The 15,948-nt window shown below is 35.4% G+C and overlaps 1 protein-coding gene across 1 annotated transcript in view; it reads right to left on the reverse strand.

The window, feature by feature from the left end:
* Positions 1–11,468: 11,468 nt before the first annotated feature.
* LOC139964639 (uncharacterized) overlaps positions 11,469–15,948 on the reverse strand; it is a 53,110-nt gene continuing 48,630 nt past the window's right edge. The window contains exon 3 of the mRNA XM_071966405.1: positions 11,469–13,659. Coding sequence (XP_071822506.1) covers positions 13,160–13,651 — 492 coding nt within the window. The 5' untranslated portion in view covers positions 13,652–13,659 and the 3' untranslated portion in view covers positions 11,469–13,159. The remainder of the gene's footprint in view (positions 13,660–15,948) is intronic.

Raw genomic sequence — 15,948 nt, forward strand, 5'->3', positions numbered from 1 at the left:
AATTACATCATTTCGTTACCCGACGGTTAATTTAAAAATAAAAATCCCTTAAGGTTAGAAAGCTGTTCTGAAAGTTTGTTCTGGATTTAATTGAATCATTATTTAAGGTTATTTAGTAACAAGCTCGAGCAGATGTTAATTCGATAATTTATTTTTCATAGGTTTCAGAGGAACTAGATTAGTCATTTTGTTTTAACTGATGTAATAAATCACTTTATGCCTTGTTTAATTGACCAAAGGCTAAAGCTATTAATAATCCTGTTGCAATGGGGTGATAAGGACATTGTAATTAAGTGAGCAAAAAACAATTGGCAAACTTGGTATAGTTGCAATAGTGCATGTGCGTATTCCGCGAGAAAAAAAGAACGATTTTAACGATACGGTACGGGTTGTCAGGTTGTCAGGATTTTATTACACAGGGAACGCGAAAGATATACGAAGTAAAAGCTTATGCTATATTACATATTATAGACCCCCCCCCCTTCCAACCACCCCTCCCCAACCGATGTTTCTTTCACTGAAATATTCTTTGTCTTAAAACGAGCAAAATATTGATCGCACTGGTTTTGTTTATTTTTCTTGAAAGTAGTCGAGAAGTTGGTAAGTATAAGAGCATGCGTGAGTATGTTGGTATGTGTGGTTTTGTGAGTGTGGAGGGGGTGGGGGGGGTGCGACATTATCGACATTTAAGCTTATATTTATATTACAATATTGCCACATAACGATTGGAACTTAACAACCCTCTCGTTAAGTAAAAATGAGACTTTAAAGAAATAGGGCACATTAGAGGGCGTTGTTTATTAACTTCCGGTTAGCCTGCTTTTAGCTTCTATAAATTGTTTCTTGTATATAAACGGGAATGATGGGTTTAGATAGAGATAGTTTTGTTCAATAACAACACACTGAATCTTGTGGCTAAAAATATAGGCTTTAGTATAATGTATGCAAATAATCCAGGGTCCAGAGGTCCAGAATCTAGAGTAAAAAATGTGACTATGTGCTTGCCACACACCTTTCTCTCTGGACTTGACGTATGCGAGGTGCCTTCTTTTCTTTTTTTTGGCGCTGCAACAGCTGCCATTGCCTGCGTATTGTGACCGCAAAACTTGGCACCATTCAGACAAGCGATCGAGTGGCTGGATTTTAGTATCAAGAAAAAAAAAACCAAAGAGAAAAAAAGAGCGGATGTATATTTGAGACATTCTCTAAGAGTTGTGAGAGGATGATGTTGACTTGTGAATCCTAGAGCTTACACGTCAGAAAACAGAGATGTCCCAATGGCACATGGCCTCTAACAAGCGGTAACATGAACGCGCCTATCTGACAAAGGGTATATCTCTTATTGACGGAGATCCTTTGTGGATCAATATCCGAACCATGTTTCACGTCTGTCTCTTAAGATGACTGTTTTTCTTTCTTTCCTACCCCCCCCCCCTGTTCTCTCTTTTAAAGAAATAGTGCAGTTTACAGTACGTATACTTGTATAAGGAGCTATAGAAGTGTCGAAAATCTTTGTAGGTTAAATCACTTATAGAACAAGCAAAAACTCTCAACTTATGAATAAACATGTGCATGAAAATTTTGTAATGTATTGAATGATTCCATCCAAGTTGACAATCATCATTCTTTTTATTTTTTTTTGGGGGGGGGGAGGATTTTATTATTTTTCATTACTTTTTGCAACAACTTTATTATTCGGTTGTCGATCATTTCTTGAAAACGGTGGCCAGCGGAGTTGAATTATCGACCAGTGAATGAGTTGTGATTACAGAAAACAACTTGATTACTATTGACATAACAAATGTTTGATAGCTAAGTTATGTAGGTCTGCAGTGTTAATTTTCATGTTCAGCAAAGAGCGAAAAGATAACATTCAAAGGTAGGAACAGTACTGACTAAATATGAGGAGTTACTCGTATTGCACGAGGGGTGAGGGGAGTTGGGGTGAGGTGGGCTGAGGTTGGTAGGGTTTTAATCAGTGCGATTTGAGGTGAAATCTGCTTGTACTGAACGTAATATACCTTACTCTAATCGAATCACTGCAGGCGCGTAGCCAGGAATTTGCCAAGGGAGGGGCGAAACTGTAGATTCGGCATTGCAAACTATCTAAGCGTAGCGCCACTATGAGTGGGCGCGAAGCGTACAAAAAAAATTTGGCTGAAAATGCCCCCCAGATCGCTGGAAATGGCACTTCCCAGGCCTTGTAAGTTGCATCTTAGCATTTTCTCTTTTGAAAATACTAGCGATATCATAAAAACATTAAAAAAATATGCTCAATGGGGGGGGGGGGCGGCTGCCCTTTTCGCCCCCCACCCTTGGCTACGCGCCTGAATCACTGTTGGTTTCTTTTGTTTTGCATGGCAAATATGTAGAATATAATTTCCAGTCTTCGTTGAGGAGAATAGATGGTTTGAGTCACCAAGTTCCCGGCGGTATACTTGTTCAAGGAGTTACTACCGTGGTCAGAAAGTTACGTTTTATAAAATGCTCAAATACATTTCTAGGGAAGGGGATTTTGCTATAGTTGAAGCTTGCATGCTTTTACTGCATGTTTGACTGTTTGGTGTAAGAATTTTGTATATATATATGTATACATATATATATATATTTATACATATATATATATATATATATATATATATATATATATATATATATATATATATATATATATAGTGGAGGCTGAAAGTTTTTTCACTGTTCTCGATTTTCCAACTCATTACGATTTTCATTTATATATATTCATTTGCCTTTGTCGTTTACCTCCATTGCATTAACATAAAGTCTGTTCAAAGTATCTCTTTCGAGATCTGGCTTTAGGAATCACAAATGATTTCGAGTTGGTTAGCATCATGTTTGATCTCAAGAGTAAGGCAAAATATGTCACCAAAAACAGAACTAGTATTGTTCGATACAGGTGACAAACGCCTACAGTGGAATTACGACCTTCCTTACCGGTTTCGAACCTCTGGACATACAATCAGCGTCCATAGCCTAGTGGTTAGGGTGTCCGCGTACAGAGCGGAAGGCCCGTGGTTCGAATCCCGGTGGAGGCTGAAAGTTTCTTCACTGTTCTCGATTTTCCAACTCATTACGATTTTCATTTATATATATATATATATATATATATATATACATGTATTACGTATGTATATACGTAATGCGTGGTGTCTTAGTACGCCTTAAGCACTCAACTGTCAATAGCGTCAAAGTGCAAGGAGCAACAATCTAAAGAAATTCCTACACCAAACAGTAGAAGCATACAAGCTGATTCCTTAACCTAATTCAAAGCCCCATGAATGTATGCTAATCTGCCGGCAGTACTATTGAATTCCTGACAACAGAGGGGACCAATCCCTTGAAAGGTTAGGCAACGTATACTAACTAAGTAAGTAACTATATAGGTATATACATTGAATGCTGTTTTTACTGAATTCCCAGACGCATATATCCTTCTTTGCTGGTGGTGAGTAGTAAGTCCCGCCTGTCAGACCAGGCCTACAGCATTCAATTAACGAAGATCACTCACAGACGTTACAAGTATTATTGATCAGGAGTAGTTATCTGTTGATTCAGAGAACCTTCGAGACTCCTAAGGTAATTACAAATTATTCTAGTACATTCTGGGAATTATTTTCAGTTTTGTCCTGTCTTGTCAGCTTCGTAGAAGGTTAAACTCAAGAGGGATAATTTTTTTTTTTTTTGGTAGGATCTGGAGGATTTTACTGAACAAAAGACAAGTATTGTGAGTGGTGATTGTAGACCCCCCCCCCCCCCACAAACACACACATCCCATTCCCCAAATATTTTGCATCCGATGATCATTCCGCCATTTTGGAAAATGACGTCATCCCTTCTGGTATACATTTAAGTGCTATATATATATATATATATATATATATATATATATATATATATATATATACAGCACTTCTAGATTCTAACTCTTCTGACGCTATCTTTTAAAGGTTCACTCTCATCATCCTATGAAAACCTTAATTTTCGAATTATTTTAATATAATTTTGAAATGGATTAGGTTGCGGTTACCATTATGGATCCATGTCATATCATAGGCTATAGGTATAGGCCTCTTCTTAAACCTGCGAAACTGTTTTATTGTTGTAAACCATAAATTATATGATATAATATTTTTCTTTTGTAATTATCAGTTTGGTTGCTCATACGACCCCTTCCCCTTACCTCCCCCTCCCCTGTCATCCAAACACTCCCTTACTTAGAGGCATGTAGGAAACGTTCATAATAGACGTGGGGGTGATCCCTTGGGTATATATAATCATCACCATCAAACGAATGCAGAATAGTTTGTTTTAATCAAATGATCTCACCTAAAATTAATAGTTATGCTGGTGTGGAATTTTTGTCTCAAAACGGGAAAGTTTATTTTTTAAACCAGCTTGATGTGGGTTGGGTGGGAAGGACGGTATGGGTGGGTGAAGGTGGGTATGGGTTGGTGACGGTGGGGTATATTGAATGGATTGGCATTGTACGATGATCATTTCACCAATTTCGTCTTAATCCTCTTAATCTTCAAATCCCTACCCCCCCCCCCAAACAAAATAGGAAACTCTGAAATATGAAACTTCTTCTGGTGTAAAAAGCATCACGATGCCAATAAATAATTCATTATTCATTTCACAGTTGTTTAACTTTGTCATCATTGTCAACATGTACATTTTCTGCGTTAAATATATTTTTATACAATTTGCATAAATCTAATCAAAATTCTTGGAACCTGCCTTTTTACCTGTAGGAAATTCGTATTTAGGTTCCCCTGTGAGCGGTGTCTGCTGTTCGACAGCTTCTGGGGTAAACTGTCATCTCCAGATCGTTTTTGGTATTCATGTGTCAATACCTGACATCTCCATTTTTAGTGTAAAACTGAATGTGTGGATCTTTTCACCTCAGTTATTTCTTCTATTGATCGAAGTTTGAAAAGGGTCTTCCTGCAAGGAACTCCCAAGTGATATAAGATGTTAAAATGACAAACACATTGTCAGATTATACTTAACAATCAATGCCAATGTCAATGTCAATGTCATATATATATATATATATATATATATATATATATATATATATATATATATATATATTTGAAGTTGTAGTAAGTGGAAATTCCAGAACAGTGGAAAAACTTCCAGCCTCCACCAGGATTCGAAACCGGGCCTCCCGCATTATATGCGGACAGCAGACAGTTCCACACAACAGACATGTCCACGCAGCAGACAGGTCCACGCAGCAGACATGTCCACACAGCAGACATATTTATGCTGATAAACTTTCGCTAAGATGTTATGGCACCACGCCAACCGGTATAATCTTGATCCTATATGTTTCGACCAAGAAGGCCCATTCGACATAACGCTAATGGGCCTAGCCTCTAACTATCCATACCCTATATAGCGTAGGGACCACAGTTAGGTTCAAATACCGTCGAGAAGTTTCTAATGACTATAGACTGTGTTCAAATGACTATACTGTTCTATATGCTGTTCTATATAATGACTATATAGTTCAAATGACTATGCAGTGTTGAAATGACTAAACTGTTCTATATGATGTTCTTTATAATGACTATATATAGTTCAAATGTCTATACTGTGTTCAAATGACTATACTGTTCCCTATGATGTTCTATATAATGACAATATAGTTCAAATGACTATGCAGTGTTCAAATGACTGCACTGTTCTATATGATGGTGTATATAATGACTATATAGTTCAAATGACTATACTGTGTTAAAATGACTATACTGTTCTATATGATGTTCTTTATAATGACTATATAGTTCAAATGACTATACTGTGTTCAAATGACTATACCGTTCTATGTGATGTTCTTTATGATGACTATATAGTTCAAATGACTAGACTGTGTTGAAATGACTATACTGTTCTATATGATGTTCTTTATAATGACTATATAGTTCAAATGACTATGCAGTGTTCAAATGACTATACCGTTCTATGTGATGTTCTTTATGATGACTATATAGTTCAAATGACTATGCAGTGTTCAAATGACTGCACTGTTCTATATGATGTTCTTTATAATGACTATATAGTTCAAATGACTATACTGTGTTCAAATGACTATACTGTTCTATAATATGTTCTTTATGATGACTATATAGTTCAAATGACTATACTGTGTTCAAATGACTATACCGTTCTATGTGATGTTCTTTATGATGACTATATAGTTCAAATGACTAGACTGTGTTGAAATGACTATACTGTTCTATATGATGTTCTTTATAATGACAATATAGTTCAAATGACTATGCAGTGTTCAAATGACTGCACTGTTCTATATGATGGTGTATATAATGACTATATAGTTCAAATGACTATACTGTGTTAAAATGACTATACTGTTCTATATGATGTTCTTTATAATGACTATATAGTTCAAATGACTATACTGTGTTCAAATGACTATACCGTTCTATGTGATGTTCTTTATGATGACTATATAGTTCAAATGACTATGCAGTGTTCAAATGACTATACTGTTCTATATGATGTTCTTTATAATGACTATATAGTTCAAATGACTAGACTGTGTTCAAATGACTATACCGTTCTATGTGATGTTCTTTATAATGACTATATAGTTCAAATGACTATGCAGTGTTCAAATGACTGCACTGTTCTATATGATGTTCTTTATAATGACTATATAGTTCAAATGACTATACTGTGTTCAAATGACTATACCGTTCTATGTGATGTTCTTTATGATGACTATATAGTTCAAATGACTATGCAGTGTTCAAATGACTGCACTGTTCTATATGATGTTCTTTATAATGACTATATAGTTCAAATGACTATACTGTGTTCAAATGACTATACCGTTCTATGTGATGTTCTTTATAATGACTATATAGTTCAAATGACTATGCAGTGTTCAAATGACTGCACTGTTCTATATGATGTTCTTTATAATGACTATATAGTTCAAATGACTATACTGTGTTCAAATGACTATACCGTTCTATATGATGTTCTTTATAATGACTATATAGTTCAAATGACTAGACTGTGTTGAAATGACTATACTGTTCTATATGATGTTCTTTATGATGACTATATAGTTCAAATGACTATACTGTGTTCAAATGACTATACCGTTCTATATGATGTTCTTTATAATGACTATATAGTTCAAATGACTAGACTGTGTTCAAATGACTATACCGTTCTATGTGATGTTCTTTATGATGACTATATAGTTCAAATGACTAGACTGTGTTGAAATGACTATACTGTTCTATATGATGTTCTTTATAATGACTATATCGTTCAAATGACTATACTGTGACTATACTGGTCTGTGGTTAACAAGAGACAATACGGTGTATAGATCGACAGTTGTTAACGAGTGTCGTTAACAAAGCCTGATAATGCAGACCTATCGGTGAAGCAATGAACAGATGGAATTTGGTGGACAGAAGGCCTCAGGAGAGGAGGGTCAATGGGTAGGGGAGGGAAGGGAAGTGTAGGAAGAGTCAACAGTCACATGGTTAATTAGTGAACCCCGGAAAATATGGGAGGAAAAGAATAATTTATTCTCATTTTCATGATACCCTTATGGAAGAAATGAAGACATTATCGTTCCCTCAGCCTAACCTGGCTCCCAACGCCACTTGACGGAAAGTAGAGACTTTTATCCAGGGAGTTTGCTAACGAAAGCCTAAAGTGATGTCTGACCTCAAATATCTGTAGACGGACATTAAATATCTTTCTTTGTCCGTTCATCATCATCTTCATCTTCATCATCTTCTTCTTCTTCTCCTTCACTTAACAGCTTCTCTGAGGATTCTCTTTCTCCACCCAATAATTCATCACCTTCCTCATCTAATTTCCTCCTATAAGAGGATGGTGAATTATATTGAATATTTGTATAGAGACATTATCACGAAGAATAAATAGTCGGCGGAAAAGTCTCTAAAGATATTAGAAATTAACTGGATATATTGCAAAAAGAAAGAAAAGGTATAGTTACCGATCATGTGTGTTTGATACCATTTGATCGACCCTTTCAAGTATTTGGAATGACGTCGTTCGGGCGGCCAAGGTTATCAGACACTTCGACTCGAAGCCGATTATTGGGATGAGTTGAGATGAGATAATATATCTATATATATATATATATATATATATATATATATATATATATATATATATGTATGTATGTATGTATGTATGCATGTATGTATGTATGTATGTATGTATATATATATATGTATGTATGTATATATATGTATATATATATATAGGAATAACGGAAAAACTGTTAAACAGTTATATATATATATATATATACATACATATACATACATATACATACATATACACACACACATACATATACACATATATATATATATTTATTTATTTATATATATATATATATATATGTATGTATATATCGACATGCAAATATAATAAGAATCAAATGTTAAACCAATCTTACAAAAGGAGATATTGAAGCAGTTTACGGGATTCGTCCAAATCCACAAGTCATTCATTCCCCCAGAATTGAACCGTATATGGATGTGTACTAAACATCAATTAGTAAGTTGTCACGATTAGTTAACAATTTATCTGGTCTCGTGTTGTCTCGGCCATCATTATAAACATTAGTATATTGTATAGTGGATTATATGCCTATTTCTAACATTCAGTATAGAGCAACTCTTTGCTCATTTTGTTAAAGGGACTTATGTTGCATTTTGTGTAGAATCAGCGTCACAATCTGTAAGGGGTGCAAGGACCATTCTTTACGGGAAGGGGTAGGGTGGGGCTAAGATGTTATGTCTTCCGGGGAGAGGTCTAATGGGAGGCTTGGCTGTTAGCTTAAAGAACAAATTATTTTTCATTTACTCGGTCGGAATCTTTAATTAATAATTCTAAAGTTATTACTTTTCCAGCTGACGTGTGTTGGTTAGCGTGACAGGGTAAGCTAAAGACTTTGTTCTGCAATCTCGTAAGTGTTCAAGGCAGGACCGGTGTTCATACACTCAGACTGTGGTCATATCTCCATTGTTGCCGCAAAAGAACTCGAGATGATGTGTGGAGGGTCGGTCGGTCAAAGGTCGACCAGAAGGCCTTAGGTGGCGTGCGTGAGTCCTTGCCAGTGGCGGAGCTAAGGGTATTGGTCAGGGGGGGGGGGCGAGAATGGTCTGTACGGGCGCTTTCGACACTATCTAAGCGGAGCGCCACCACAGGTTGGCGCGGAGCGTACAGATATTTTTTGAGTAAAGATACTCCCTAGATAGCAGGAAATGACCCTTTCTGGACCTTGCTAATTTGCAGATAAACGAAGAATAAATAGGTGTCATCGCCATTTTGTCAGAAAATTACACCAACAAAATGTGACAAATGTCAATAGGTATTTGAGAGCGCAATAAAAAAGTCAATAATCGCGAATAAGTAAAAAGTGGTAAAAGGCTGAAAAGGGCGCCAGCGGTCCATTTGAGTCCGTCAGGGGGTGGGGGATCCGCCCCTCTGACTGTATGGACGCTCCGCCACTGGTCCTTGCCTGTGGCCATAGGGTCTAACCACTCTTTGCGACCGGAATGTGAACAGCCTATGTTTCACTTAGATTTATGGCGCGATGAGGTTCTTTTCATACAGTGTCAACAGCAGGCTTACAAGTACCATCACAATATTTCATAATATATTAAGACAACGTATTAAACTAGCGCCATCTCTTCATTTCTTTTTAGACATCGAGGATCAAGGCAAGCAAATATAACCAAGTAAACCTCAAGTTTACAATGACGTCAAATTTATATGAATCTTCATAACTCATTGAAATTACTTTGTTTATTGACATTAATGTTTGACTAATATATCACTCAAACAAACACTGAAACATTTATTAGGACCAAATCACAAATCCATGTTAGCAAACTTATATGACAAAGCTATGCCTTGATACTAACTATAATTCCAATTTTTCCAAATTCGTTTTCTGAAGAACAGTGCTTCAAAACTGTTGAAATTGTTTTGTCTACTTCGAATATTCTTATATATAACTCTACCGCTACACCATGTGTAGTATGCAAATAACGTTACTAAAGGATAGCCAAGTGAGAATACTTTGTGAAATTATATCATTTAATATTTAATTTTCTTCGTCATCTGTGATTGGTCACAAACAATTTCGATCCTTAAATGTTCCCTTTTGGTAAATCATGTAGATACTACTATGTGCGTGAGAATGTAGTGAAGGGTACATAGATGTAAAATAACTGGAGTTATTTAAGGTTATCTCTCCAGTTTGTTCTATATCGTTTGTTCTCTCTCATTTTGATTTGCTCAAATCAAATTGAAAATGAGTGGAATCAAGGTTTTGTTTTTTCTCGCTTAATTTCCCGTTTTTTAATACAAAGAAAGATTCTTTGTTAAATTTTATTATCTTCAATGTTTCACAGATATTGATATGTAGATCAGGTGAAAGGTAATTGCCTTTCGATGATTTGGTATAAAAGACAGTTAAAGGGATATTCCGGCGGCTGAAGTCGTTCGCTTAATCTCCATAGTATTTCGTATGACAAAGATAATAATAATAATAAATGAACTTATAAAGCGCTAAAATCTACGAAGTATTTAATAGCGCTGTACAACCCTAATAGAACGCCAACTTGAAAAAATGAGTCTTCAAGCAAGACTTGAACTGACTGCGAGTGGGAGAACTCCGCACAGATATATTGGCAGACCATTCCAGCGCTTGGGCTGAATTTTTTAATTTTTTATGATATTCTCTGAATGTATCTGGTAACAGTAAAGTGGATGACGCCATCACGGCAATCCAGTTAATTTGGTTTCGTAAAATATAACAGGGCCTACTTAACACACAGTTATCTCACAGAATAAATGGTTTATCTCTCTCTAATTAGAAGATTGTAATAGGAAAGTATATAGCTTTGTACGGAAAAAGTTTTCCGTTCTGATATCACAGACCAACTACTGTGATTCCCTCCAGGGAAGAATCATGTGTTTAGCATATATACTCAAAATAGGTTACATTCAATCAATCATATCTTGAGTTATGGACAAAATATTGTGATGGGGTGGTCAACTAACAGTACGGCGTATGTTTGTTGTTTTTTGTCCATGTATATATGTGTCACATTATCTGAGAGATACCGGAATATCCCTTTTAACTGAAATGTTAAATACTTTAATTGACTGGGAAAATGTATATAGCTTGCGCTAACGTTCACTGTCGGCATCAACAAAAAGGGTTGTTGGAAATGACTGCCCATCTAACTATACGGCGTGGGGGGGGGGAGGGGGATACTGCTATATCTTTTGCTGTTGAAAAGTTACACGAAATGAATCTTGTATATTTGCATATAGAACAACACCCTGGGGTGAAACAAAGGAAGCAAAACACAAACAAACAAAGAAAGCAAGAACAAAAGATGTTAAGAATCTGCTTAACTTGTATTTCAATACTATAACGCAGTTACAGGTTTTTATTACATGGAATTCTTATTATCTGTTATTAAACGGGGTTGGCTTAAATTGATAATCAGACACATTGATGAAACAAAACATTCAAATTCGTTTCTGTCATGTGACTACGTATTTGGGCAGGGGTGGGAGAGGGGTGTTGATATGATGAGGGTGACGGGTGAGGGTGAAGGAAGTGGATGGGAAATGTTTGTGATGGTAAATTGTCTTGTCTTGAAGTATATCTTTTATTTTAAATTTCTATCGGTTATGTCTACTTTCAGTAATTATTATATCATACTGACGTCATCAGTTACTACTGCGCAAACGCACCCATTACCTTTAAAAGATATAAATACATCGGTTTTACAAAGTAAATTCACTGCTGCTATTTTGTTGTTGATGTTTCAAGCAGGGGTTTTCAGTAAGTATTATTACTTGAAGCAATTCATTTTCACCGTCGTAAAATGTCTTTATGAGTGTTATAGGACCTATTTCTACCCTACATCATTCCTCATGGTCCGCTACACACAAGTATTGATTTTTATCATTTTTTTTGTAATATTCAAGTAACGGTTCATTTAAAGAAGACATGATTATGAAAGAATTATCAAGGAACATCACGGACTAAACACTTTAAAGGAAAGAAGCAGAAGAGGAAAAAAGAAGAAAAAAAAAGAGGATTCGGAAGAAGAAATATAGATATATATTAGGGACATATATTCTAATATCTTACAAATTTTCCTTCTTATATGGAATAAGATTTTCATCCACACAAAAAATGTCTAAAAAGTCGAGATATTTTCCAGAATACGCATTTGATATATCAAGGAATCTGCAAAATATAAGAATTCAATAAAACATATTTCTAGAACAAATCTTCCCCTTCTCTTTTCTCATATAACAGGTCCTGAAAATGCACTATTGTCAACAATAAAATTCTTGTAAATTGATTCTCTACGTCCATTTACAAACCGATGTTTACGTGACGGTATACTTAGTCTCAGCTAAATAGCTGATATATTTCGTCAGATACATGCAGTTGTTAGAAGCTATTCGAGGGATTCTAAGGCTAACATTGTTTGTTTTTCTCCATTTTCGTCATATTGTCGTTAAATTAATCCATCTGCATCTCTTAATGATATATACTGTTTAAGAAATATTCAATCAAAGAAAAAACAAGAAAAAAAAACAAGGATTGTAAAATTCCTACATTGTTCAACAATTAATTTGAAATTCTTCATTTTATTTTATTTTACTTATTTATTATTTTAATTTTAATTATTTAAAATAATTATTATTATTATTAATGACGGTTAATGATGATCCCAAAAAATTGAGAAAAAATAGCATTGAATGAATCATATATAGCTCATATAGCGGAAGGCCCCATCATTTCAAACAGACTAACCGAAAAGGGGGGCACCGTCCTGATACGGTAGAGATGATAATATGAAGACAACAGCTTACGGTCTTTACCGTTTTTAATTTTATATTTCATTTTTTTTGGCTGGTATTCTACGAGATGGCACATTATGAGAACATCATTTACACCTGACGACCTCTCCTACTGCATAATTCTCCTTTCTTATTTCTCGCTTTCCATTTTTTTCCTTTTCTGTGTTTGTGTTGATTTTTTTTTTAATTCTTCCTTTCAAACAAATTATGCAGCAAAGTCTGCAAAATCTCTGTCCACTGTGACGTCATTTCCGTTGCGTTTACCGAAGAACATACCCAAATCGTTATAATCCCTGTTCTGCCGTTGCATCCCGGTATCGTCTGAATTGGTGCGTTTACCGAAGAAGAATCCTAAATCACCGTAATCACGTTTACCTACATCCTGAATAGCATCCTGTATTGCTGTTATCTCTTTTAGTTGCTGCGGGTTCCACCTGACCAGGTGCATATCGTGCGAGGAGGCGTCCGCGGGAACGAGTGGAATGCCGAAGCCGTCGACGACGCTATGTTGTCTGTTCCTGCTGCCACCTGCTGCTGATGACCCGTAGTCGACCTTTGATTTAAGCACGTGGATGAGGTCATTGTACAAGCCTTCCTGCGGTTCCTTCGGGTTGACTAACGGGTAAGACCACACTGTGACAACTAGTAAAGTTAGGAACAGGACGGTGAGCGTTGTTATAATGCGTGATATGGCCATGATTATATCTAAAAGAAAAAAGTTTAAAAAAATGTAAGTATAAAATTTATTTAAAAAAAAAATCTGAATTGATAGGTTTCCTTATTCCTTATTCTGACAAACTATTAAAAACGACGACAAAACAACAACAACAAATTGAAGAACCATAACAACAACAAGAAAATAAGGAAATGACCTTCAAATATATGGTTTTTTATCGGTTCGACGTTTGTACAGGATTTGCAAACGCTTTTGTATTTCTGAAGTCACGTGACCGGTTGAAGAGTTCATGCATACTACAGCCGTTTTATTCGTTGTCAACAACTTTGACGTATGTTTCATTGAAAAAAATTCGAAGAAAAGAAAGAAGAATAAAAAAGAAACATTTATTATCAAGTACTTTTTGAAGAAAAAAAAATGAACCTTTATAACTTTGAGCGATCGCCGAACTGGACATTTGTCCTCTCCGATCGTTACAAGTTATCTATTGGCGGGGTCATTTACCTTGAACGATCCTCCAAATATTCATATTTGCCCTAACAACAGATAACAATCGGGCAGAAATAGCCACAGCAACAGCACTTTGTTCACTTAAAGTAAAGTATAGCTGCGGGCAACAACAAAAAACAGCCACCAAAAAAAAAAAAGTGTCGGAAATATGATTTTCTTTTCTCTTCACCGATGTTACTTTTTTTTTGTCCAAACACACTCAAGGAATCATCTTAAATAACCGGAAGAGGTTGCTCAAATCACCCTCTTGGAAAGGTTGTACGTGTAAGAGAAGATGGAGACAATTCTTGACAGTAATTAAAAAAAGTAAGATTATGAAAAAAATAAAAAAAACCTTTTGCTTGGAATTTGACATTTTTGTGTGTGTGTGTGTGTGAAAATGTCACCGATATGATGACGATGTGTATCACACATAGGCTTTATAAAAGATTCTCATATCTTCCCGGACTACAGTATATCAACTATATCGCATTAAACGGCCAATTAAAAACACCGACGATGCTCCCCAGAGATTAAATTTCCTTTCATTTTGTCTTCACATTACCTTTAAAAGAAAAAAGTCAAATTGTGATTATTTAAGAGTATAATATGACCCCAGCATGGTATTAGGTTTAGGAGTTGTGTTTCATATAGTACAAGATAGCGCGAGGTGTTTTCTCTTGTGCTTTCCTCTTTGGTAAATGCCTCTCACAAATTGGAGGCCCTATCAACGTGAACTTGTCGGGTTGAATTGGTCAATTTCCTGGTCAGCTTGAGATATTGAAACTTGAGTTCTCTAGCAAATATGTTTTAAAGTTGATACAATGTCTGCCAATAAAAAAAAAATGAGATTTAACTAAAGAAAGAACAATTTGGGGCTTATCTTGACTGTCGGTTTGCCCTTATGAAAAGAACTATACAAGTAATATATTGGGGTAGGGGGAGGGGACATATCCCCCCACCGCCCTCCAACAGATTTAAGTAGGGGTTGAAGTTTTATGGAAGGGCGAGAGTCGAATGAAGGATTTCATAAAGAAGGGGACGTTGTGGCAATTAGACTGTTGAAGGCGACTCTGATGAGGATAACTATGAAATTTGTTGACGTCAAATGGTGCAAAAATAGGCATAAATGGGGTACTATATTTAGACTATAAGGTAAGGCTTTACATAGCTCAAGACGCCAGGTTACGCTAAGAAATGAGTTTTAAGCGAGTTTGAAAAGGGGTGGTATAATTCTTTCCCTGCCGCTGACAGCACTAATTTCCCAAGACTGGCGGTGGATGGTGGAAGCAGGGGATATTCCCCCGCCCCCTCCCCCTTGCCAATGTCTTTGCAACCAAAATTGAGATACTGTACAGTGACGTTTCGTACGGTTCTCCGGTGTAGTAGATGGGGTAGAATGTGGTCAGCGGTATCGGCTGATAGGAAGAGCAGCCTATAATTGTTAGGTGTTACATAGTTTCTATATATATATATATATATATATATATATATATATATATATATATATATATATATATATATATATATATATATATATATATATATAATATATATAAATATATATATATAATATATATAAATATATGTATATATATTTATATATATATATTATATATACATATATATATATATATTTATATATTATACATATATAATACATATAAAGTATATATATATTATTATATATTTATATATATGACATTGACAATGTGTTTGTCATATTAACATCTCGTATCACTTGGGAGTTCTTTGCAGGAAGACTCTCTTCAAACTTCGATCAATAGAAGAAATAATTGAGATGAAAAGATCCACACGTTCATTTTGCA

Source organism: Apostichopus japonicus, chromosome 23, assembly GCF_037975245.1.
Source record: "Apostichopus japonicus isolate 1M-3 chromosome 23, ASM3797524v1, whole genome shotgun sequence".
NCBI lineage: Eukaryota > Metazoa > Echinodermata > Holothuroidea > Aspidochirotida > Stichopodidae > Apostichopus > Apostichopus japonicus.